Source organism: Centroberyx gerrardi, chromosome 1, assembly GCF_048128805.1.
Source record: "Centroberyx gerrardi isolate f3 chromosome 1, fCenGer3.hap1.cur.20231027, whole genome shotgun sequence".
Classification (NCBI taxonomy): domain Eukaryota; kingdom Metazoa; phylum Chordata; class Actinopteri; order Beryciformes; family Berycidae; genus Centroberyx; species Centroberyx gerrardi.
Window position 1 is genome coordinate 8,134,457 of NC_135997.1, and position 21,976 is coordinate 8,156,432.

Sequence of the window (21,976 nt, forward strand, 5' to 3'; positions counted from 1 at the left end):
TGTTCTAGTCCTTTTCAGTAAATATGGCTCAGGTCCCGGGAGGCTCAGATCTCAGTCACTGCACAGTCTAATGGGGTTATTCCCAATAACCCCCAGCTCATATAGGATGGACAGAGTGGCAAAGAGGATGTAGCAGATGAGCGAAACAATTCCCAACTTCCAGTCCAGCTTCCATCCATTCACATGAACGGCTACGAAAAGGAAGACGATGGAAAGGAGGAGGGTGGAGGAGATGAAGACCAGTCCGGTGCTGTTGACCTCGACGGGGTTGTCGGTGTCCACAAAGGCAGTCTTAATGAACCAAGGCAGGCCCAGACACAGCATGTCAAACACATTGGAGCCCACAATGTTGGACATGGCCATGTCAGCTTTACCTGATGAACAGACAACAGTAAGTTTACTAACTGTTACACATGGTCAGATTTTGGGGTATTTAAATTCAAATCCCAAATCTGAGAAGGGGAAGCGAATAAGTAATCAATAGATATTGCATTGGTGCCTTTGAACAAGACAGATGGGGCCCCAACGGCTCAGTGCCCACTGGTAGAAGACTAATGTACTGGGCAGCTACCAGATGTGAATGTAGTTGTGAGGATGAATCCGAGTGTTGCTTATAAAGATGAAGGTTGCTCAGCCAACCTACATAGGTAACGGTTAGAAAAATCCCCAAATAAGATTTGTTGATATCTCTGGTTGGCACTTTACTGAGCATTCATGAAACTGCAGTCAGATGAAAGACCAGATCAAACAGTAAAATTGATTTTGGCAATCGTTTACAGTTTGGCTGGTCACCAACTGCCCTAGCCACGAGTTGCTGTTTTGTACTGCCGCTGATTAAATGATGAAATTGATGTTACCTTCTCTGGCCACCATCACACTGGCTATGGTGTCAGGTATACTGGTTCCAGCAGCCAGCAGAGTCAGTCCCATCACTGTATCAGGGATGCCAAGGGTCTCTCCTGTATACACATATAGTACAGACACAAAATCAGATTCATCCAGAAACAGCAGAGTCAGGGAGCAACTGATCGTGACTATAGTTATAGGGTCATGAACAAATTACCGTTGGGGAAAAAAAACCCTTAGTGTAAGTTATCTACTATTAACTACTGACCCGCGACTTACAATGAACCCCTATGCTCGTGCCTCTGTGCTGCACCTATCCAGGAATTCTCTGCAGCTTCAGTCTGACATTGCTGATGTTACTACAGACCAAGGCTGCAGGGAAACACATGCTCAAACACAAATGCTGCTGTTGACCATTTTCTCCCAAAGGCCTCTGGGACTTAGCTGTACCTGCTCTGTCCCGTGCCTGCCCTTTCATAAGACTCCCAACTCCCTCCTTGTTTTTCCATGTGAGCCTATCTGACGACTACGGGATAATAATCTCATTATACTGCAGTAGGTCTACCACCCGTCACATGATAAAGCTGCCCTTTCAGTCTGATCTTAGGTCAGTTTTATAGTTTCCTTCTCTGATGCGGATGGGGAGGAAATCTGTCTTTGGACCTGTGCCTGTGGGCTGTTCTGTATGTACACTCACAGCTCACATGACTGTGTTACCTCGGGGGTGAAGCGGGCCCTAATCCTGCACCGGCTGGATAGGCTGGATACACACACACACACGCCTAACTCTCTGGGACAATGGCATCTCAGGAATTAGCCAGCAGACCAACATGTGATTCTACTCATTTTTCTCACAAGTTTGAAACACTCATAAGACACAAACGTTCCATAACCTGGTGAGTGACAGGCTGACTTACACCTAAAGACAATTCAATTAGGGATAAAACAGTAATGATACAATTTTTGAGTTAAATGTTGAAACAGTGCTAAAAATAAAGTACACATTTTCTGATTTTCTTAACGCAAATTAATTCATCAAAATAATACACGTCAGAATGCTTAGTTAAAATGATGCTTTTACCAACAATGGTGACCATCCACACCAGAATGTATGTGAACGCTGAGATCCAGACAGCGGACATGAGGAAGGTTATCATGAACCACCGCTTCCAGAACCTCCTCCTGCAGTCGGGGATGGTCAGGAAAAGCAGGAGGATGACTGGCAGAGAGAGGACCCAGAAGATCCGCTTCAGGTCGCTCTCCGGCACGGCAAACACACTTTTATGCTCTAGGACACAGACAGGCAGACAAGACAAGCAGGTTATGTGTGGGTGCATATCACATCGTCAGGGGTCATAGAGGCCAAACAAGCAAGCAGAGAATCCCCAGCTGGACACATTGCACTACATCATGTCCTGAATGCTGGAGAGCTGCAGTGTCCAGTGGGGGAAAGAGTACTAGAATGTCCTACTCAAGTAGAAGTAGTTCCTTTGCTGACATTTTACTTAAGTACAAGTAAAAGTACTGGTGTAAAAATCTTCTTAAGTAAAAGTAACAGGCAGCTAATGTAAAATGGACTCAGAGTAAAAGTTACTTTTTAGAAAAGAGAACATTGTTAGATGTGATCTTTCCCATGCAATTCTAAAAGGACAAGAGGACAGAGTTCAAACAATCAATTGGAAAAATTGATTGTATTTGGAAATTACAAAATAAAGTGCACAAACACAGTAAAGCCAGATTTCTCTTCTTTGCTGACTGACCTTCACTGTGAATGGCTCCACAATCTGGACCAATTTACGATGGTACAGTTTCTGTTGCTTATGGAGAGCCACAAAATTACAGTACTTAAGTAAAAGTAAAACTACTGTCTTTAAAAAAATACTCAGAAAAGTACACAAAAAAGCTACTCAATTACAGTAACATGAGTAAATGTAATTAGTTACTTCCACCCTTGCTAGTGCCGCCATCTACCTTCAGGAATCTCATTGAGGCCATGCAGGCTGAGAGAGAGGTGGGAGTAACCCGAGTCGTCCTGGAAGATGCCGCTGTCTGTCCTGGAGCGACTGTGGACCCTCAGACTGGTGTCGTCGTTCCAGCCCATCAGAGGCTGCGTCTCGGCCCGCTCCCCGGAGCCTTTACCCAGACAGGTGCAGCAGGGGCTCAGCTTCCTCAGGACAAACTCACTGATGCGGAGGTCAAAACACAGAACCACGATGTAGACGCCGTACACCAGCAGCAGGCAGGCAGCGTCATACCTGCGAACCAAACATCCCGTGTAGATGTTGTCAACAAGTGATGTGTGTCTGATTTTTTGTTATTCTTTTAAATTCAAAATGACAAAAAATAACGTATCAAGTTGCTTTTGATTATTTTTCTTTATCATATATATTTTTATCATACACATTTTTATCGTTATCATAATACAGATAAAGCGGTTTACTCTAGTTGAAGATAATAGAGTGTGTTATTGCGCTATGACCAAAGGAATCAGGAGGATGCAGAAATATTCCATAAACACTGTGGGTGAGGAAGCATTTAGTCTGTGCAATTAAGATATGATTTATGAGCCAAATATTGCGCTGAGTCACACTGTGTTTTGTTTACAGTGTTCTAGTTTTTGTTCCGTTCCCACAGTCAAGACACACAATAAACAGCTGCAGCCGACTTTGTCTTTTACAGCTGGCTCAGAAGTAGTGTTGAGGAAAGAGGTCATGTAAGCATATCCCCATGTGCGGTCAGTGCCCACAAATACACACACACACACTCACCAGTACACTCTGTTATCAGCGATAATGGCAATAACAGCGGAGACACTGATTCCATATGCCAGGCAGTCCCTGAACAGAGGCCAGCAGGTGAGACGGGTCGCCTGATAGAGGAAACACAGAAAAAAACAGTTTTATGGCTTACAGCTCATAGAGTGCAATGTACACAATGATCCTTCCGCTTTGACCTACTAAAGTGGCCGTTGTTATGTGTGGGCAGTTGTTAGTTGGGTAATCTCTCGCAGAATAGTGTGTGTGTGTGTGTCAGTACGTACCGCGGAGGTCAGGAGTCCACATGCAGCGCAGATTCCTAGGAGGTTGTAGACTGCTGATCCCACTATGGTGCTGACCCCAATGTCTCCCTTTGTCACAAACACACCTAACACACACACACACAACACATCTGAGCTCTGATGGCAGCAACAGTGACAATGTGAGGAGGAGGATGAGGAAAAAACACACAGGCAAACACTAACAAGGTGCTGAAAGGAAAAACTTCATGAAATTAAAGGTGTCAGTCTCTTCTGGTTGGGGGGTGGAGGCAGTGACAGTGATGATGATGATGCTGCCACCATCATAGTTCATCATCATTGCTCATTGTAATGAATATACTAATGCATGATTACCCAGAAAGGCTGTGACCAGTTCAGGTGCAGAGCTCCCAGCCGCCATAAACGTGGCTCCGGCTACATCCTGAGAGAGTCCCAGACCTGGGGGGGACACAAGAAACACAAGAACCAACAAAAAGTCACTACAGAAGTATATTAGTTGAGTATAACATAAGTATAACCAGTGACATTACACACATCCTCTCCTTAAATAAAAGTAGAAACACATGAGAGAAAGTTACCCTGAAATTAAAAATGCTATCATATTAATTATTTACAACTAAATGTGCTTATGCATGGAAAGTCAACAGTACACAATCAATATAATGTCCTCATATTTAAGTATTCTGGAGTTCTGTCTACAAAGCATAACCCTTATGGGTTAAGCCAAAGGGGTTGGTGGTAAATCTTTGATAAATGTAGCTGAATAAAAAGTAGGAAATTCTTTTAAAATATTGAGTAACCTCAAATAAAAATACTCAACATAAAGTATTATTGATTCAAAACTGTAATTGAGTAGCATAACCTTTCCACATCTCAATATAACATCCCTTGTGAAAAAAGCTATAGTAATCCTATAGTATTTGTTAGAAGGATACTATACAAACTATACAAATATCACATCAAAACTATAAGTTCCTTTAATGACTATAATATTATAGGAATATTATAGAGGTGCCATAAGAAATAAAAACATCATAAAGCACAATAAGGTCACTATAAACTCACTAGTGAGAACCACACACAATATAAATCTCCATAGGAATATTATAGGAATGCTATGCTAAGCTGTGATTTTTCATTAGGGGTATGCAAGGATAGGTTTGCACAATGATGCCACAACACATACACTCACACCCAAACCCACACACACCATGCTGATATTTCATATTTTAGGCTACTTACGCTCACTGATAACTTCCAGGGACGGCAGAAAGTAATCATCACAAACTATTGAAACAGCCAAAAGCATGTAGAAAATGATCATGAAATAGATGACCAGCCCTCCATCCTTCCTCTCCTGCACGGTGAAGAAGCCTTCAGGAAACTCGGAGGACTGCGGTGAGATGCACTCCGTCTCATTCTCTGAAACAGCAGGAGCGCAGCTGATAAGTGGCGAAGTCTGTCAGCCCAAATAAGCAGCCTGTTGCTGAAGTACAACATCAATATTGTTTGAACTCTTTATGGTAATTACACGGTATTTCACGCCAATAAGACATGAGGATTAGCAGAGCAAACACTGTCACAGTTGCTGAGGCATAATTGATTACTCACACTTTGTAACAGAATAACATCCACAGAAAAATGAGCTATAGCATTCCTATATTTTTTAGAATGATAATACAAACAAGGATGCTATATACAATATCAAAGCGAGGAATTAAAAGATACTATAGCCTAGGTAAAAAATATACTACAAAAGACCTGTAGCATTATTGTATGGGATCAAAAAATACCATAAGTAAGATAAAGTCACTAGAAACTCACTGTTGAGCATCACACACACATTAATGTTATCTTACCAAGAGCCCGACGCACCCTGGCAGAGTGGGTTTCCTGTGTTGCCTTTGCAGTGAATGATACAAGATGAACTGTACAATACAAAGTTAATACCAACCCTAGAAAATAAGGTATAAAATCTTTTCTCTTCTTTTTGCGCAGAACTGCAACCTCACTCATGGCCATTTGAGTTAAAATGTTGAAATTAGGAGTTGTTCCAAGGAGTCATGAGACTGTTTCTATACTGTAACGAGCCTGCCAAACATTGAGTGTGGGTTTTAAGCTCCTGGTAAATGCTGCATCTACCACTACACTACGACTACAAGCTGCAAAAGAGAGCTTATTGGGGGGAGCAGGCATCTTTTAAGGTCTGCGCCACCACGAATGGGGGATCACGAGTTGCAATCATTCCAGTCGACTTGAACAGACTCCAGCCTGAGGTGCGTTCAGGGATGTAGTGCAGGATAAACCCTCAGAAACACAGTTCAACCACCTTTTTATTTGTGGAATAGAGTTTACACACCTTTTTCTAGTGACACATATATTTATGACATAAATCTGTATGTATCTTAGTAAGCATATGCTATCAAACTATAGACCCCCATGGATGGGGTCTTTTACGAGCTTAAATTACTGCTTTTCTGAAAATATAATGGATTTTTTTTATACTACTGTGGCTGTGATACCTTCACCAACTGGTAGGTCATATTCACCTACCACTTTATTTACCACTGTGCCACTGGGTGCATTATAATGGCTTCAAACACACGGACTCATAAAAAAAAAAAATAAAAAAAAACACGGACTCATAGGATGGAGGGATTGTTAAAAATGGAGCAGTACAGCCCTGAGGTAAATGGGTCTCCCGTCGGTTTTAACTAAGCCAAACATATTTTTAGCATTTGGCGTACTCAAATGCTTTTGGAAAAGCCTTTCCCTGTATGGAAAAAAAATATGCGTTAGAGGGGTAAAGAGGATGGTCACAGGCTTATAGATAGCCTACATATGTAGAAATATGTTTTTCCACATAAAAACTGCAGCCCTGCCTTCCATGTAGGTGAAGTGCAACCTGCGAAATGACATAGGCCTATTCATAGGATTCCTACCACAGGCCATGTTGGTAGGAAAATAACAGATGATTGTAATAAATTAACAGGTGATTACAATCAAATGACAAACACAGCCAATGAGCTGTGTGCATTGTAAAGCGCCATATTGGTAGGAAATGCGTGTGACATCATGGGAATACTATGGATAGTGTGAGAGATACAGAAAGGCCTATAGTAATCCTATAATAACGTTTGGAAGGATACTACAGGCTACAGGTATTACAGCAGAAGGAGGGGTGGAGGGGGGTATGGGACTAGTTGGGACATGCCCCAAAAGTTGTTCCCCATCTTCCTTGCAACGGACCAGGGAGAAAAGCGTGTGCGCTGTCTGCACATCATCAAAACATGCGCTCAGGAGAAATAAAGCTGTCCGTTCTGACAGCAAAACAGACCTGGAGGAAAATGGTAAGATTGTTTTTATGTCATATTCCTTCATAGGCCTTGCTCTTCGCTCCAGCAACTTAGTTGGCTTTCTTCACTAACAAAAAATCACTATAATATCCGTACAGGGACGATAATAGTAGATTCATTGTGATCTTATATCGTAGGCCTTCATGGTATTTTTTATTGCCTATAGTATACTATTATTCCACTAATATTCTTGTGTTAAAATTTTGCTGTGATATATACTGTACCTGTAAAATGTAGGCTATTAAAGGATTACTAACGATCTTTTTCGCCAGAGCTGACCCTAGAACAGGCAATATGAATGCAAACTATTGAATTAGATTTACTGAAGTTTGCTAAATGATCCAACAGGGTCATTGTTTACAAACTGCTAGTGGACTTACAAAAAGTCCACTTGGCAAGTTTTGCATTATAGTAGGCTAGATCAGTGATTATCAACCGTTTTCATATCAAGGACCCCCTAATTGACACATGAGAGCCACAGACCCCTAACTTGATGAGATTTTGTCTCTCGGACCCAAATCTGAGAATATTTTTATTGTTAGATATGATTTTGTCCAGAATTCCAAGACTATCTGTAGTGTAGGTTGAGCGATAACAGTGAAACTATGATCAAAATAGTCATTCTTCTACCTCTCTAATTGTGTTAACTTTGTGTTAAATTAAATAATGCTGAAGTTTAACAATTCATCAATTTGCTGGGGACCCCCTGGAACCCCCTCAAGGACCCCTGGTGGTCCCCGGACCCCTCGTTGAGAACCACTGGGCTAGATGAAACAAAGAGTAGGCTGCACATTCTTTGTAAGTGTTGGCGTTAGGAATCAATAGGCTACATACTGTATAGTTTTATTGCCAACCAAGAGACAGACTTGGATATATAGCGCTCCTATGTGGTGAAATTAGATGGTCTTTTTACATTAAGCCTATTTACTACAGTGTAATATAGTTAAACGCCATTTTGGCTGAAATTGTGAAGTTTGTAGTTTGACCTTTTTGACACTTGGCTGTGTGTAGCTGTGCCTGGATGTTGTAGTTGTTTTTTTATTTCATTGTGTTTTTATGTGTGGGAGTTAAATCATCATTAGATATGGTTTGTAGTTACTTGATTTGTGCACAGTAAGGACGGTGTTTGCATTATAAAATTACATGTAAGACATGTAATTTTGAGCTATATGACACCCTCTCTTACAGTAACTGATTCCTGGCAAGTAGGCTACAACTCATTATGGAATGCTACTGAAATTCTTCACCTACTTCAGATCTTTGCATTTGCACATTTGTTGAGGATGAAATCATCCATTCATGTAATATTTAGCAATGAATTTCAGGTAGCACTCATTTTCAAGATGGATATAGAATGTTCATAGCCCTGTTAGTTTGTTTAGTTTTAGTGCAGCAAAGCGACACAGTGTTTTGACCAGAGCCTTAACCCACCAGTAGATGCCAGTGTTTGCACATGGATCAAAACAGGAAGGCTTATGATATCTTTATAATGGAACTGTGCGCCCTAATTTCAAAACTAGTGACTTGGGATGATGAGGAAAAAACCTAAAAGTTGTTTTTCCTTTTTTTTTTTTTTTTTTTTTACTATGATGTTATTAATAGGTTTCACATTGTGTTTACTTTGGATTTACTTGGATGCGTTGGTTAATAAATTATATTGTAGGCTATTTCAATGGAATTTAAGGACTGTGGCTCCACCATGTTCCCTGTTATCAATAACTGTAGACCGAGAGTAAATATCACACCCTCTAGCTTGCAGCTTATTTACAGAATCATGCACCACCAAGATTAATTATATAACACCATATTCATAAAGAGGCTTGCATAGTGTGTTTGTGTGTGTGTGTGTGTGTGTGTGTGTGTGTGTGTGTGTGTGTCTTGGAGACTTGTCCAGCATGGTACAATGGGAACTTGGCAAGAAACTTATCCATCTCAGTTGTCATTGGTAGCCTCTCTCTCTCTCTCTCTCTCGTGTGTGTGTGTGTGTGTAAGTGTGTGCGCGTGCACTTTCACTTGTGTGCAAGAAGATACAGTGGCCAGTTGGAAACATCCTGCTCCATCTCAGTTGTCAGCTGTGTGGAAGAACCAGTTCTTTAAAACTATTTGAATCCTATGTGATTTACTCTGATTGGTGGATTCAAAGAAAGCATTTAAAATGTGTTTGTGTGTGTGTGTGTGTGTGTGTGTGTGTGTGTGTGTGTGTGTGGTAGAAGCAGAATGCATTCTGCACACCAAGTATTAAGTTCTGGGTTTTGTAGAGTGAATGAATAGTCAACAAGGTAGATTACTAACACCGTTCTTGACTGACATATTGGTTTTCACAACACTGATCTCGGTCACAGGAGGAAGGAAAAACAAGTCCAACTAGAAAAACTGGTTGAGTTTCTCTTCTCATCATGACACATGGAAAAGTCAACAGCTTTTATTAGTTCCACAAGAACTGCTCTTTGTCTTTTTGACCTATGCCCATGAAATTGCCCTTATCATTTACTTATCGGCTTCTTCTTATTGTATGCTGTTCCTTGGCTCTCGACATCAGCACGTCTGTGTGTTTTGTGTTCTTCAACTTGTTAAATGCCAGCACCCTGCCCTCTGAGAGGAGTGCTCAGTGTTCAAGGTTCAGGAAGATAACGAGAGGTGAGTGGCTGACGCAGAGCCCGTGTTAGGTTACCGAAAGCTCATATCAGATTACCGTTGACAGCAGGTTAGGTGAAACTCTACCTGCATTCAGATCACTGTGAGTCGAACAACCAGGAACTGGAACTAACAAAGGACTACTCCCACAGACTAAAGAAGCTCTAATAGACCGCTTCATGTTGTTGTTTTGAAGAGAAGAGCGTTACCATGGGTAAGAAGACAGAGCGGTATCTGCTGTTCCTGGTGTATTTGTCAGGGCTTGTTCCCCGTTCGACAGCGATTGTATTCTGGACAGCCTTGGTGGATATAAGTTACTTAAACAGCCAAAACCAGACTGTGAACCAATATTGTGAGTGCGGAGTGTACGGCCGCAACTCTCCCCTGGAGGGAGCCTCAGGCGTTGTTGCGCTGCCCAGCTTGGACCCTATGGGCTGCGTACAGGAACCAGTCTACAACCGCAGCTCCAGCACACCACCCTGGATTGCCCTGATCAAAAGGGGCAACTGTACCTTCAGCGAGAAGATAAATGCTGCCAAGCGGCAAGGCGCAGCTGGTGTGGTGATATATAATGGGGATGGCAAAGGGAACAGCACCACTCACATGGTACACTCTGATGCCACTGGTATCGTGGCTATCATGATTGGCAACATCCAAGGCATGGAAATCGCCAACTTGGTAAAGAGTGGAATAGAGGTTAATATGGTTATTGAGGTAGGTAGCCCCCACGGGCCCTGGATGGACACCTACTGGCTCTACTTCCTGTCCATCGCCTTCTTCATTGTGACCGCAGCATCCATTGCCTACTTTGTGTTTATCTCTGCCCATCGTCTCCACAACCTGCGAATGCAGAGGCGCACCGATAGAAAGTTGAAGTCTGAAGCTAAGAAGGCGATCGGTCGGCTACAAGTGCGCACGATGAAGAAAGGGGATGAGGAAACGGGGTCTGACTCTTACACTTGCGCTGTGTGTATCGACTGCTACAAGGCAGGTGAGGCGGTGACAGTGCTGACATGCGGACACATCTTCCACAAGGTCTGCATCGAGCCCTGGCTGCTGGAGAAGAGGACCTGCCCCATGTGTAAATGTGACATCCTGAAGGCCTTGGGGGTTGAGGGGGAGGAGAAAGAGAGCAATTTGTCGTTGTCACCAACAGAGGTCACTGTGATCACAGTGTCAGGAGGCGATCCCCTGTATGAGGTTCCACTGACTGACCCACCAACCCCTGACCCAGAGACACACCAGCATCGCTATGACAACAGGGCCTTTGAGGAAGACTCACAGGTTGCTAGAGGATGAACAAGAGCAGCGACAACGACGACCAGCCAGAGCGGAGTTGAATTCCCTGTTTTAAATAGATTCACTTATTTTTCTGTGATAGATTTAAGCTGCCTGGCACAATGGAATCAAATTACACTGTCCCAAAAGGAGAAACCATGTCCACATTGCAATGCAGGCATGTTAATATAATTTAAAAAGCATTCCAAGGATTTAAATTGCTAATGCACCTTGTGTATATAGTTTCTTGCTTGGATGTCATTACATTTTCATTCTTTCTCTTGGTGCAAGTGTCCTATTATTGGGTGTGTTCATAAATTGGACCTCAGGGCCAGAATACATTCTGGCACTAAAATGGAATAGTGGTGAATTGGTGTCACTGTCATAATTCTCATTTGCATGCTTTCAGGACGCCACCCTGTCAGATGAGTCTGAGTGCACACTGAGCAGGGAGTTAAGAGAGGGAGAGCAGCAGAGCATTTGAATGTTTGAATTTGTAGCCAAATGTTACCAAACTAAACATCTAAGCTTGTTAGCAAGCTAGCTTCCATTCTTCACAGGGAAAATCACTCTCCCTCACAATTTGCCACAGCCTTTTAAATTCTGAGCAGAATTTATTACTGTAAGTTTGTGACTGACAATAATTTAACAGTTTGACTTTCTGCCTGTTCCAGTGGAATTTTTTTGTGTCAGGTTGGACTTATGAACACACCCATATGAACACACGCTCAACTGGAAATGTGGCATAGCACACATTGCAATGGGAGGACTGAATTACATCATCTAAGGGCTGAGCTTCTTTATAAACATGATCCATAGAAACATGTTTTCCCTAAATATGAAGAGTGATTGGTCAGTGTCATTCGTGGTCCGTTGGTAGGCCTATAGCTATGAGCAATGGAAAATCCTAGTAATAGTGCAATAAATTCCATACTGTGCCTGATATATCTACAAAAAGATACCTTGGCTGTTATATAGGGGGCAAATTATCTTTATGTGTTTTGGTTTTTGAATATCAATATGATATTGAGATTGATTTATCAATCCTGAAATTCTATCTGTTTATGAAAAGGTAATGGATTGATTCCTTCTCTAAACAACCAATTCTGGTGTACTTCCACAAATTGTTTTCTTGAACAAGTCTTCCAGTCTTTTCCCTTGAATTATTTGAAATGGAGTTCGTTAAATTTCTAAGGTCTACCTCTGAACTCTCACATGTACAAATTTAGACCATGTAAAAAATTTTTAGCAGTTTAACTTGTCTCTTGGTAAATGATGAAGCTAAAGAATTGTTTCAGTTCTTTGTTTGCTGGTGGCAATGTGTTGATTATGGTACTTAATATATTTTTCTATAGTGAATCATTTTCTCCACTGTATTTACAGATTCCAGTCTTCAATTGTTACATAAAAATGAATATCACTTGCTGTATTAAATCACATTGATGCTTATTAGAATACAATAAATCCCTCAAAATGAGGACGACCAAACGTGCATGCGTACTCGTATGAATGGTGTTTGTGTATATGTGTGTGTGTGTGTGTGTGTGTGATCCTGTGTGAGTATACATTTGTACATCGAGTAAGCCTAAGTGTATGGCTAAGTAGGGTCTCGCAGTAAGAGTAATGGTGCCTAAAGTTCCCTGTGACTGCCGGAGATGAGTGAGACTGTAATTACCTCTGCACAGGAGGGAGCCGATCCTCTCACACCTTGAGCCTGAGCTGGATAATCAGCGGCATTCGCACGCAGTAATAGGGCCAGACCCAAGCCGGGGAAGGGATATGCAGCTGTGCGGCAATGGAGAGGACAGATGACCCCCACTCCCCCAGGATGGAGCTAATAAAAACCAGGCAACTTATTAGCAGGAAGCAGCACAGCAGACTGACTCGGTTCACTTTCTGAGCCCTGGACCGTAGAGCTCCCCCTCCCAAGCCTCTAGAGTTCTAGAATGTCCTACTCAAGTAGAAGTATTGTTACTTTGCTGAGATTTTACCTCAGTAGGAGTAAAAGTACTGGTGTAAAAATCTACTTAAGTAAAAGTAAGAAGCGGCTCTTTTATAATGTACTCAGAGTAAAAAAATACTGAGCTACTTTTTTGAAGATGTGATTTTTCCCATGCAGTTCTAAAAGGACGAGAGGACAGAGTTCAAACTAGGTTCTTTTAATTCTAAAATTTGAAAGTGCACAAACAAAGTAAAGCCAGGTTTTTATTTATTAGTAGTAGTCCTATTATTAGTATTACTATTATCATTATTATTTGATTAGATTATTTATTTAGGTATTTATTTATTTCTTTTTTCATTTTTTATTTTTATTTATTTATTTTTATTATTATTTTCTCCTATGCTATATGCCTAGGTATTACGCGGGCATGCATAGGGAGTTATCCGAAGCCAGCCAGGGGAGGGGAAGGGAGTAAGCTAGGGTGGGGTGGGGTGGGGTGGGGTGGGGTGGGGAGGGGAGGGGAGGGGAGGGTGGGATAAAATGTTAGGTTTCTTTCTTTTTTTTTCTCTTGAATTACACTGTCCGCAACAATGTGTTATGGAGATGCACGGACACATATGAATGTGATACATGCGGGTATGTGTATATGATTTATTATCGTCACACCGTAAAGAAACAAAATAAAAATTTGATCACAAAAAAAAAAAAGTAAAGCCAGGTTACTCTTCTCACTGTGAACGGCTCCATAACTGGCCAGTTTACGTTAGTCCAGTTTCTGATGCTTATGTAGAGCCACAAAATCTGTACTCTGTAATGGATGTGATTTAAAATGTAGCTAGAAAAGTACAATACTTCAGCAAAAGTGTACTAGTAGTAGTAAAAGTAAAATTACTGACTTTTAAAAATGGTAGTTTAAAAAAGCTACTCAATTACAGTAACATGAGTAAATGTAATGATTAGTTACTTCCACCCTTGTCTCCACCCATAGCTCAGGCTCTGTCAATCTACCTGATTTGGCCTCTACACCTTTCTCCTGCCAGCCTGCTTAAACTTTTTTATCTTGAAAAAAGAACAAGAAAGGAGCGCTTCTTGGATCTGAGGTAATGGAGGTGAAACAGCTGCTCTGTGGTTGGTGGATACAAGACCTAAAAAATATGCTAGGGATATTCCATGCCAGTCAGGTAAGGTACATGGCATGAATTCATTCCTTTATTTCCTCATATGTACCTTACGTGACTGGCAAGGAATATCCCTAGTATATTTTTTTACACTTTTTTATATTTGCCCCTGCACCTCTACCTGGCCCACACACACTCACACATACACAGGCTTGACTTTTCCTCGGTTTCAAGGTGCAGTGATAAACCTATCAGTCGTCGGGCTACCGGCGGAGGTGGTGAGACTTGTGAGCCACATTAAAATTCCTCTTTATGGCAGGGTGCTAAAAAGAAAAAAAAAATATTAAAGATTGAAAGGCTATCTGAGACGAGGGCCAGGCGTGTTCCAATTAAGCTGCCTATTTTCTCCCATGGTGTTCCCTCTCCCCTCCTAGGGCGATGTGTACTGGATTTGAGGCCAGCGCTGTGAGCTCACTATTCAGAGGTCAGATGGTTATAGTGGTATCACAGCGAGACAGAGAATCAATACGGAGCTAACTGGCCAGCCTGGGAACAACTGGCACGGCCTGGGTTAGAGGCAGCTTCAGTGGTGGCGCTCCTCTGATTTATTGCAGTTGTTAAAGAGAAAATTGAGTCAGAAGGTTTTCATTTAATGGCATACTAGTCGGTGGCTGTACTCTAATACCAGGCTTGACCTTCAGTTCCAGATAGGAATCAAACTCAGTGGAAATAACTAGTGGCCTGTGAGCTTAGCTGCTCTTATACAGTCCGGTCACATTGTAGTACCGCATGGTTTCTACGGCGCAGGGAAAACCTAGGCTGGAGACTGAATAGAAAACAGAAGAAGTAAGTTCGTGGGTATAAAACAGGAGGGCCTTGCTTCATGATCCATGCTTCATGACGGTGCTCAATGCCACTTCTCACTTTGTCCCAGTGAATGTTATGTGATAGCACTGTAACACCACCTGCTGGAGAAAATTACTAACCGCAGTGAATTTGCATTCTGAATCCCAGAAAGGGTAAAATTGCTTACAAGCCAGTCCCATCCTCTCTTTCTGGCCTTCATGTACTGGGGCAATTTATTGCTTGAGTGGAAAGTACAGAGTAATAAATTGTACCATAATGAAACTGAGCACTTCTCTGGCCGTTTACTTTAATAGGCCAGTTGAAGAGTTCTACTGGTCTTCTTCATCGTCGGCCCCCTGTAAATCTTTATGGAGACCTCAGCATCACTTAGGCTGTGCTTGTGTGGTGTGCATATATATATACTGTATATATATATATGTGTGTGTGCATGTGTGTGTGTATGCTCTGTGCTTGTGTGTGCAGTTTCAGCTCAGAGAAAGCCTTTCTAATTAAATTACAGTAGTCGGTCTTGTCTCAGGCTCTCTTGTCCCAGACTCTCTGAGTAATTATCCTAATGAAGGGGGGGGATTTGATTACAAAAGTGCAGCGGGAGAAACAAATGAATCCATTTGGTCAATAAGTAGTTCATAAAACATTTCTTTCTTCTGTTGCTGCCTACACAGAATATTAGATCAGATGCCTTGGTAAATATATTATCCCCCGCTCCACATCTTGATCATTTCGGAGGCTCTGTGATGAAGTGGAAACTAGTCACAAGTCTATTGGACAAACAGCAGAGTTTCCTTTATAGTCATATCTAATTAGAGCTGAGCAAAAAATTTCAAATTTCTAGCGAGACTCTAGCTCCTCTTTGTTCACAATTGTAGTTTCCGTGAATGCCATTGAATGTTGCGCTGCTAGTCTTATCTAATGGGGTAAAGTCCACTTAGGTGCTGTGTGTATGTTTATGTCTTTAACACATCCAGGTGTGTGAGAGTCAGGCTGCTAGCTGTTGTCAGCCCAATCCTCTTGAGTCCCTTTGTTGTCTACCTCAGGCCCTTGCTTCCTGTTGTTGGCAGATCAGATAGTGCTGAGTGCACCTAAATACACCGGTCACTAAGGAGGGACAAAACATCTCTCATCCTGTGTCATTGTCGCTACCGCGCTGTCTTGTCCTGTCCCTCGATTCCCTGGCCAGCTCACCCCCCGCTGCCCTCTTTTCCTGCTGACAGACAGCAAAGGAGGGAGGAGGGAGGTGTGGGGGGGGGGAGGCAGGAACAGAGAGGAAGGGATAGAGAGGATGTCAGAGGAAGAAACACCTCCTCCTCCCCCTCTCTGCAACTCGTCCACAGCTTAATAGCAGGGGAAGGAAGTGATGTCACAGGCTTATCTCTGTCCCAGGCGACGGTTCAGCCGTCCACACCGCAGAAAGGAAATGAGCCTTTCATGTTTTTCTTTGTGTCACTCTTTCCAATTTTAAACTCATCATTTGTACAAAGTGCTGAGTCTGGTTCAGTGTGTTGTAGCTGCTACTGTGCGCCGTGTCTTAATGATTTAAACTCTGCCATCTACTGGAGAGATATTAATATTGCATTATTTTGACTAGATGAGAGATCATCGGAAGCCAGTTCATTCATGGTTTTATGGAAAAGTGACGGGCCACTTGTGATGTTCTGCAGGTTCGTCGTCAGTCTGTCACCCATGGGTTATATGGGTTACATCCTCTTTGATACCTAACACCGTTTCACACAAGCTGCTATAAACAGCCCTACTAAACAAAGTGTCGCCGTGTCTGCCGTGTGTGTCTTTATGTAAGTGTGTGTGTGTGTGTGTGTGGGGTGGGGTCGGGTGGGGTGGGGGGATATTAGTAGGTCAGAGTGTGTCTCTTAGATTTGTTTTTGATCATTGACACCTCTCTCTTTGTGGCATTTCATGCTTTGTGGTGCTAGAGAGACTTGTCATTCCCTTCTGCCCTTTCAGATTCCCACTTGACAGTAGTCATGTTAGATCAAACATTCATGCATGTAATACCGCCATGCCCACCCCAACACATCTATTGCACACACGCACGCACACACACACACACACACACACACACACACACACACACACACACACACACGGAGAGACAGGGAGGAAGAGTCCGAGAGAGAAAGGGGGAGACAGACGGAAAGAAATAGATGGCATATCGGCCTCAAGAGAAACACACCTTTAAAGCAGAAAAGGTCTGAGAAACATGTCTGCATTCACAATCAGCCTCTGTCTCAACAGCCCCCCGTCTGCCAAAATGATGCCTCAGCACTGCGTCTGCACCTGTCTGGGACCGGCCCTGTACTTATCAAACCAATTTACTCAGTATAATCCAGAATATTAGAGCCCTGTTTGGTTCTCCCGTCAATAGGCTTATTTGTATTTACTTCATGGAAATGATTTGTCAGCATTCCTCTGTCTCAAGGATTGAGCTGTACACCATCAGACGGTAAAACTATCCTCTCGTCTCACGCTGAATGTTGATGGCCCGAGGCAAGGTTTCAACCAAAGTTTCCTCTTAGAAGAAACTGCCACTCAGCACAGTTTGACGACAGGAATCAATGATCAAGCTGCTTTTCATCAACTCACGGCATTTCATTTTATTCATACAGATCTTTGCGGAGGCTCGCTTTTCAGAAATGTCAATAGCACATGTGTGTATGCGCGTGCATTTGTGTCGATTTGCGGTGTGGTGTACTGTATTTACATGTCTGTGTGTGTGTGTGTGTGTGTGTGTGTGTGTGTGTGTGTGTGTGTGTAGTGCTTTATCCCAGCAGTCCATCCATCCAGTCTGGTTAACTCCTCGTGTGTCCTGTTGCCTGTGGCGATTAATTAATGACCCATTTGCTTAATTGCAGAGAGCTAGCAGGGCAGACAGAAAGGCAAAAGGGGCACTAGATGGGGGGGGTGTGTGTTTGTGTTAGCGGGGTAAGGGAGAGAGCAGGTGAGAGGGAGGGCTGGAAAAAAAGAAAACTACTGTCAGTTGAGAAACTTTAGTGTGCGCAGGTCCAAGGGCATTGTTGTCTGTTAACAGCACATTCAGCCTCCTCTCTCCCTCCTTGTCTTTCCCCGCTGGCGCTGTGTTCCCCTGTCCCGCTGCAGATATGTTGCTGGCTCGTCGCGTGTGTGTGTGTGTGTGTGTGTCGGAGCGCGTTAAGTGTCTCCATCCATTGTGCGTGCGGGTTTATATGTGTCTATTGTGGTACAACAGAAGCTTCGGGTCCTTTTCTGTCTCTCTCTTTCTCTCTCTGTGTCATTGCGCTGAATGTGCTTTCCTGAACGGAGCGCACACTGACAACAGTCACCTATTCACTCTGACCATCTGCCGCAGCCCTGCCTGGGCTTCCCTACACAGTTTGTCCACAATCTGTGGCTGCCATTTGGTTTACCAATAAAGGGCTCTTGGAGGTTTTGTCTGCAGTTTTTTTTACATCAGGGGTCAGTGCTGGGTCATGGCTCAGCTCTCTGTATGAATGTTCAACAAATATTTATTTAAAGTAGTCTAGATGCACATAAAGTGTTGTTACTCATTCTTTGGTAGGGCCAGACAGTTCTGCCAGGGTGCTGATATTTGTGTCTTTGCTTCAATCCACATGCATTATTGTCTCTTGTAGATTACAGTTAGGGTTAGGTTTAGAGTTAGATACATCTGTAAAGGAAAGTATTAATTGGAATTTATTTGATACTGATGTGGAGAAATGACATGCTATTATAAAAAGGAACAGTCAGTAGACAAATCACAGAGGACATTTTAACCTAAAACATAGCTAGTTGTATTGGATCGAAAGATTTTGTCTCAGTTGGGCCCCACTCTGTAATGCAGAACAGACCCGACATGTAAACGCTTACCCAATTTTTGTTATTTTTGTGTGTGTGTGTGTAGGGAGTATCTGTTTCTCTTTTTGTGTAAGAAGCTACTTGGAGACACGTGTAAACAGCAGTATCAGGTGGCTCATAGATAGATTATGGTTTAGGATTTGTAATTAGGTAATGAGAGTAACATTCAGGGTAAACTTTCTAACTGTAAACTGTACCAGACTATACTCAATCTTGCTTTTTCTGTCTCCACTTTATTCCTGCCTTCTCTGATGAATGGTAGTTTATGCGATAGTTTATTGTCTTATATATCATGCAATGTCCCTTACTGTGAGGTCCTGTTGTCTGTGTACCAGCATGTACTTACATATACATGACTTGTCTCTACACCAATATCACAAGACAAATTCCTGTACATTTATTGTAAATGGAAATTCAGATTCTGATTGTGATAATATCATCTCTGTTATGATGAAGACAGGAACTCCCTCCCTTCCTTCCTGTCATCCTACAGTAAATTCTCTCTTTTTTTGCCGTAGGCCCAGCACCATACGTTGCCCTGGAGTTTAACATATTGCCAGTTTAATATTTTGAAGTGTGCATGCCTGAAGGCGTGGCTAGAACAGCACAGACGTCACTAGGGACACATAATCTAATACATCTCTATCCCTTCCAACTGTGCATTGTGTTTGTACGACGCGTCTTCCTTCAGCAGGCCCAGGTTTCTCTGCATTTGTATTCATGCCTTGTCACCATGCCAGGGTGGGTTATGTCCGCTGGCTTAGGTTGGTGGATGCAGCAGATGCTTTCACAACGAGAGAGAGTACAGAAAGAGGAAGGGAACGGGAGAGAGAGAGAGAAGGGGGGAGGAGAGGTGGGTGGATGCAAGGAGGCTGGGACATTGGCTGTGTTGGCTGAACAGCGGCAGCCAGCCAGGGTTGAAAGACCGTAACAATCCATCAGTGGTTAGACTCAGATAGACTCTGCAATAAAGGAGTAATGTTCACAAACAAGTAATGCTCAGATGAAAGCAGTCTAATATAGTTAGCTCCATTCAGAGAGTTCACTCTTCCGTGAGGCCACTTATTTTATTCAACAAGCGGGGAAAAGCTATGGGGCGGAAATCCAACCAAAGGCGCCTATCTGAAAGATGAAGCAGAGGATGTGATGTAGCAATCCTTTGTGCATTAATCCAGAGCGAGCATCAATACAGGCGCCCAATTCAGATGTTAAAAAGAATGATGTACCAACCCACGGACGGTTACTGTAGAGGACATCAGGCTAAATCATCATAGATCTACAGGATCATCACATAAATAGCAGAATTCATTAACCACCTAATGTAGATGCTGCAGGGTTCAGTGTGTGTGTGTGGGCGTGTCACTGGGGTTATCGACAGGGCATCTTTCATCCTGTTTCATTGTGTTAGGGATAATGAGTATCACAAATTGCAAATGTGTATTGTAGTATTTAAAGTCACAATGAAATGAAAAAGTACATTTTCACCTTGCTAGCTAATTCTACATATCGTCACACCTATTTAACAATACATGACAAAAATAAATCATAAAAGTCTTTATTTTTTTTGTATCTTTATATCAATATGCCATTACTTTTAACTCCTGGGAAACAATGTATCTTTAGTGGTTACTAAAAATTCCAACCAGTAGATTTTGAACAATCACCCCTCCACCCCTCTCATCTTATAAAACCTGCAACTTCATAACTTTCAATGTGATAGCCTACATGTGGCAACATGATACACGTTACGGTGCAACATGGTACATGGTTATGCTGCATTTTTGGGTGTTCACCACCGAAAACCCTGTTTCTTTTTCCTAAGAAACCATGGTTGCATCCCTGGCTGGAATCTATGAATTTTGAAGAATCAGAATTTTGTGACATGCTCAAGATTATGTGCAAAGCTTTTTTGAAATTTTGAACAGTCCCTCCCTGCATTATGTCCCCAACATCCTATTTCAACCGGAGATACGTTGAATTACAAGTTTCAGCTTTTGTGTTTGCAAATTATAATGTGTACGTAAACACTACATTGCAGCTCACAATACACCTATTGATGCAGGATTCATTTATTTAAAGAATTTAAAGAAACTATATAGCCCTAAGTCATGTTTCTGTTTGATTTGTCCAGAAAAGTCATCTATACATACTGGAAAATGAGTTGCATGTACAAGCACACACCCACACAAATTAAATTAAAGTGAAGACTGAATGACTCATGTCTGGTTGTTCTATATCTTATTTAGGTAATGTAGTCTATTTGTGTCTGATTCATCTAAATGTTCGGGCTATTTCTATCTCTTTTAGCTCTAAGTGGCAAATGCTTGCAATGTATCTTCTTTTGTAAGAGAAGACAAAAGGTGTTGTTGTTGCCAGAGGAGAATAGCGGGCATTGTCCTGATCTTCTATACGTGCAGGCATGGGTTACATCCCACTGAAGGCTCTTTTGTCCAGGCAATGGGATAGCTGGGCTGAGCCGAGGCTGGAGCAGGGGGAGGGATCTGGAGCTGGAGGTAGGAAAGGGATACGAGTCCCTGGCTCCAGGTAGGGTCATCCAGAACACCATGTGACACCGCGTAAACAAAGAAGAGCCCGGCCTTAGGCTAGGAGAGGATCGTTACACCTAGGAGAGACAGAGAGAGAGAGAGAGGGAAGCACTTGACAGAGTTTGTTTGTGTTCACCTTCTCCAAACCGCAGCCGCTGCTCTTTGTGTGAGTTTCCTGTGTGGTCCAGACAGCAGAGTACTGAGCTGGGATTTGTGGTTTAGGTGTGGTTAGGGATGCCATCAGGGGAATAGCGCAAAATATTTGGGATTTGTTAGATTTGGGTCGGCCCCCCGCACACACACACACACACAACACACACAAAAGGCACACAGACACAGATATACACACGTACACCTACACACATATATACACACACATTTTCTCCCTCCCTCCCTTGATATCCCCTTGTAAATAAATGTAATTTACAGCCACTGAGCAGTACGGTCCCTTAGAGTCCAGGCACGGCAAACTCGACTAAATCAACTTAGACTACAACAACAGCTCG

The 21,976-nt window shown here is 42.5% G+C and overlaps 2 protein-coding genes across 2 annotated transcripts; one reads left to right on the plus strand and one right to left on the minus strand.

The window, feature by feature from the left end:
* Positions 1 to 51: 51 nt before the first annotated feature.
* On the minus strand, positions 52 to 5,905 carry slc24a5 (solute carrier family 24 member 5). The gene is made up of 9 exons (XM_071901513.2): positions 5,743 to 5,905; positions 5,126 to 5,305; positions 4,238 to 4,321; positions 3,887 to 3,990; positions 3,615 to 3,715; positions 2,818 to 3,101; positions 1,928 to 2,134; positions 858 to 959; positions 52 to 374 (listed from the first exon to the last, which is right to left on the minus strand). Exons 1-9 carry the CDS (start codon positions 5,903 to 5,905, stop codon positions 52 to 54), a joined length of 1,548 nt encoding a protein of 515 aa, XP_071757614.1.
* A 3,822-nt stretch (positions 5,906 to 9,727) lies between these two features.
* On the plus strand, positions 9,728 to 13,528 carry LOC139913476 (E3 ubiquitin-protein ligase RNF128-like). Its single transcript, XM_071901502.2, has one exon. The coding sequence runs from the start codon at positions 10,084 to 10,086 to the stop codon at positions 11,170 to 11,172; it is 1,089 nt and encodes a 362-aa protein (XP_071757603.1). The 5' UTR covers positions 9,728 to 10,083; the 3' UTR covers positions 11,173 to 13,528.
* The last annotated feature ends 8,448 nt before the right edge of the window (positions 13,529 to 21,976 follow it).

Excerpts from the sequence above, each read along its gene's own strand:
- slc24a5 (XM_071901513.2), bottom strand. The coding sequence starts at position 5,905 with ATGGCCATGAGTGAGGTTGCAGTTCTGCGCAAAAAGAAGAGAAAAGAT. Across the intron at positions 3,991-4,237 it reads ACTGGTCACAGCCTTTCTGG|GTGTGTTTGTGACAAAGGGA; the intron begins GTAATCATGCAT and ends TGTGTGTGTTAG. Across the intron at positions 3,102-3,614 it reads GCTGATAACAGAGTGTACTG|GTATGACGCTGCCTGCCTGC; the intron begins GTGAGTGTGTGT and ends TTTGGTTCGCAG.
- LOC139913476 (XM_071901502.2), top strand. The coding sequence starts at position 10,084 with ATGGGTAAGAAGACAGAGCGGTATCTGCTGTTCCTGGTGTATTTGTCA.